This window comes from Haliotis rubra, unplaced genomic scaffold (genome assembly GCF_003918875.1).
Source record: "Haliotis rubra isolate DU_JTF1 unplaced genomic scaffold, ASM391887v1 Scf267, whole genome shotgun sequence".
NCBI classification, from domain to species: Eukaryota; Metazoa; Mollusca; class Gastropoda; order Lepetellida; family Haliotidae; genus Haliotis; species Haliotis rubra.
In genome coordinates this window covers 308,996-313,242 of record NW_025766747.1, presented here as the reverse complement: position 1 = coordinate 313,242, position 4,247 = coordinate 308,996, and the positions used below count along the sequence as shown (strand labels likewise).

General features: G+C 40.0%; 1 protein-coding gene across 1 annotated transcript; it reads left to right on the top strand.

Annotated features, from left to right (window-relative positions):
- Window positions 1-3,137: 3,137 nt before the first annotated feature.
- LOC124280439 (protein lin-31-like) lies at window positions 3,138-4,247 on the top strand. The gene has a single exon (XM_046716377.1). It carries the CDS (start codon window positions 3,138-3,140, stop codon window positions 4,245-4,247), a length of 1,110 nt encoding a protein of 369 aa, XP_046572333.1.

Sequence of the window (4,247 nt, the reverse complement as noted above, 5' to 3'; positions counted from 1 at the left end):
AATAATAAATATATTGGGTTATGCAATAACACCACGTAATGTATGTGGTGTTTGACATAGATGACGTGACTTACGGTAGTTGTTTCCCCGAATATATTTGTACATAAAGGCAATAATAAATATATTGGGTTATGCAATAACACCACGTAATGTATGTGGTGTTTGACATAGATGACGTGACTTACGGTAGTTGTTTCCGCAAATATATTTGTACATAAAGGCAATAATAAATATATTGGGTTATGCAATAACACCACGTAATGTATGTGGTGTTTGACATGGATGACGTGACTTACGGTAGTTGTTTCCGCGAATATATTTGTACATAAAGGCAATAATAAATATATTGGGTTATGCAATAACACCACGTAATGTATGTGGTGTTTGACATGGATGACGTGACTTACGGTAGTTGTTTCCGCGAATATATTTGTACATAAAGGCAATAATAAATATATTGGGTTATGCAATAACACCACGTAATGTATTTGGTGTTTAACCAAATAGTCAAGAAAAAAGACATTGTATAAACGGAAATGGATCGTTATTGCATACAATATATCTGCATGTTATAAATAAATGGTTAACCGATTACAACTTGACACACATACACATTACTGACAGCCGAGTTTGTTGCAGTTACTGCTTCCTTCAAGCATAGAAAGGGCCCTGGGTGGATAAGAGGTTGTGTCAGTTTCTACCCCTCACGCCTTAGTTACTTCAAGTTTTAACTTTACAAAATGTTTGGTAATTATGCAGTCCAAATCTCAATGTACTTTCCAGTCACAATTCACCTTACAGCTTCCTTTCATATCCTATCTTCTAATATTTATGATTGCATATGTATTTATCGGCTGCAGCATTGTTGTAATGTTAAAGTGGGTATAAAGGGGAAAGCTGGGGGTGAGTACACACGCTGATTTTACATGTGCTTCTATATATTGATTTATCTGGCTCTCTTTTGAGTGGCGCGAATGTATTTTTACGTGAGTCACATGCTCACATTTTTACATCGTATTAATAATCATGATAAAAAAATAACATTTACAATATATATATATACAATTAGTATTCTTCATACAAGGCTTAATTATGATTAACGTGCTGAATTATAGAGTATTGGGTGGCGTCCGTAAGGAACACGTGTGGCTTGGATTTGGATGATATGGAGCAGTAGGTGAATATGTGGTAGGTGTTACTCCTCAATGCTCTTGCATAACGAGAGCTTCATGAACACCAGAATGAACGGACAAATTATGTCAGCAATAACCATTTCACATGAATCACGACCCGTGAAGATCCGGGTTAGAATATTGATCTTCAGTAACCCATGCTTGTCGTAAGAGTCGACTAACGGGATCGGGTGGTCTGGCCAGCTGACATGGTTGCCGCATGTCATCGGTTCCCAATTGCGTATTTCGATGCTTATGCTGTTGATCACTGGATTGTCTGGTCCAGACTCGATTATTTCAAGACCGCCACCATATACTAGTAGCTGGAATATTGCTGAGTGCGGCGTAAAACTAAACTCACTCACATGAAACACAATCATGCAGGTTACATTATGTAACCACCTACTTCAGCCGTTTTTTGTGCGATACGGAGTTTCTCTACCGCGGATTCCATCACTTTTTAGTAATGGTTTCAATCCACTCATTTGGAAACAAATAATTTTCAGCATAAGTTATGACATTGTTACCGTTTAACCCAGATAGAAACGGGTATTAGTGCTTTTGATAGGAACACAAGTACTATAAATCTAAGTTATACATGCCACTTAATTATCCAGTAAATCAACGACTAAAATTCTTTACAAATGGAAGGGCGAGTTAAAATTTGATGTATCAGCATTATTTCAGCTCTACAAGGACGTGTACCCATCATACACATCACGCGTTGTTCAAAGTACGTTTGGTTGTGTTACCAGTAATACTTCAGTTGTGTCTCCCCACGTCTCTAGCTCCATAACATGAAACAGAGGTCACTAGTTGTGTCTCCCCACGTCTCTAGCTCCATAACATGAAACAGAGGTCACTAGTTGTCAGTAACAGGCAAATGTTACGAAAAAGGCAATCATGTGGCCATGAATAATGTGTGTTGTTTCACGCCGTACTCGCAAATGTTCCACCTATATGGCGGCGATATGAATAATACAACACAAAACAGAACACAAATATACAACCATCACATACCAAGTTGGTAGCAAAGAAAAGACGTCATATAAAACAAAAAGCAATGCAATACAAAAAGTCAATGTACACAAAATGACATTCCATGTCTATGTGACACATGTATGCCACGCCCAACGAGACACGGAGGTAACAAAGCATTCGTTTATGAAGTACGTGATTATACACATGCATTTATTGAGCTTTTGAGAAACATTTTAAAAGGGTTTTTTTAACTTAAACATTTGGAGACCTACGTTACAACTGATGGATTTTCAACCCTGTGACTACCGACACATACTACAAGATTAAAGCATACCCAACTTGTTTGAAGAGTATATGTTGCTCATAATTAGAAATATTGAATTCATATCTTATATCCTGAACAAAAACAAGTAGTGTTCTTTAATGAGGGTGTTATATTCAACAGTTATATCCAGAGGTTTACTTATATTTCTAATAGATTATATAATAAACATACGTTCACGCTTCCTCTTTTATTCACAAATTAGAATTGTATTTACTGTGCAATTATTTGTACATGTATCAACGAAACAGGTGTGTATCTGCCAGAAATTAGTATTATTTTACTTTTGAATTGAGGTGTTTTTTCTAGATTTCGAACATTGGTAATGAAAACAAGAAAATGTTCCATAAGTATATCTTAACTAGTCATGTAAAAACGCCTTCTCTAAACACCTTTAAAGTCGTGCTCGTAGGATTACAGGGTAGGCCTCGTCATCGGCAACCAATCAGATGGCAGTATTTTAATCAGTCTCTTCTCTGTGATTGATGTGCCAATTAGGTATAATTAAGCAGACAATAGCTGGTTTAATTGGTTTTATTGAGCTGAGAGTTGTAGTTTTAGTGGATTATGTGTAACGTATATAAGAATATTGGAAATACCTGTGGAACACACAAACTCTTCGGTATCTCACAGAGTAGAAACACCAGTTAACAGACATCACTATGTCGGTCTCCAACTCAAGTGTTCCTGGTATGGATGTCTTCCACTACAGCAATCAAGAAACTGACAAATTATCCAACATGATGTCGTCGTTTTCTTCCATGCAGCAGATGTTGTCCTTCTTGTCTCCAAACTCAAGTCCGGAGCCGCATATGTCTTTTCCAAATCCCGAGGAATCAACTCACCCCGTTGATGTCGTACAAGGTAATCTGCAGCTATCTCCAGATGTTGGGGCCATGACAACCCCATCAGACAACGACGTCAGTAAAACATCATCACCATCGTCATGTTCAGATAACGACCATGTCGGCATTGATGCTTCCGGGACGTCAACTCTCTCACAACAAAATCGACAATTTTCCAACAAGAAGCCTCCCTATTCATACGTGGCTCTCATCACCATGGCCGTCGAGAGTTCCACTACAGGTATGATGACTCTCAACGACATCTACAACTACATCATCAAGAGATTTCCCTACTACCAAGACAACCAACGGAGATGGCAGAACTCCATCAGACACAACCTGTCCCTCAATGATTGTTTCGTCAAGGTGCCCCGACCTCCAGGCAAACCAGGCAAGGGTAACCTGTGGGCTCTGCATCCATCTTGTGGAGACATGTTCGGTAACGGTAGTTTCCTCCGTCGTTCCAAACGTTTCAAGTCGGCCCAAAAACAACACTGCAACAACGCTACTCTACACCACGTCAGTCCGTACGGACAGATTGGGCTTTACAGGGCTCCATCTTCCTATCCAGGTTTCAGCCCCCTTAATCTTGGCCCTTTACCCCAAGGACTGACACACTCCTGCAGCACACCAGGCAACCCCGACCCTAGTACCTGGACTATGGGATCTCCTACAGTCTACTCTCCACCAGCCGGCTACTACAACGCCAGCAGCATCAACAGCTCCCTGACCGGCTCCCCTCTCTCCGGCTCTCCCCCAGGAAGTTCGCCCCTGGGTTGGACCTACATGTCACAGATGCCATACCCTGGTTCTCTCCCTGACTTCTCACCTTCAACTTACCCAGCTCTTTACCAAGCCTTGACATTTCCAAAAAACAAGACAAATGATACTGTCAGCGATTCCGTAACCAAAGCGAAAACTGGCTGA

What these genes read in the sequence shown, in the direction of transcription:
- LOC124280439 (XM_046716377.1), top strand. Translation starts at nt 3,138, where the DNA reads ATGTCGGTCTCCAACTCAAGTGTTCCTGGTATGGATGTCTTCCACTAC.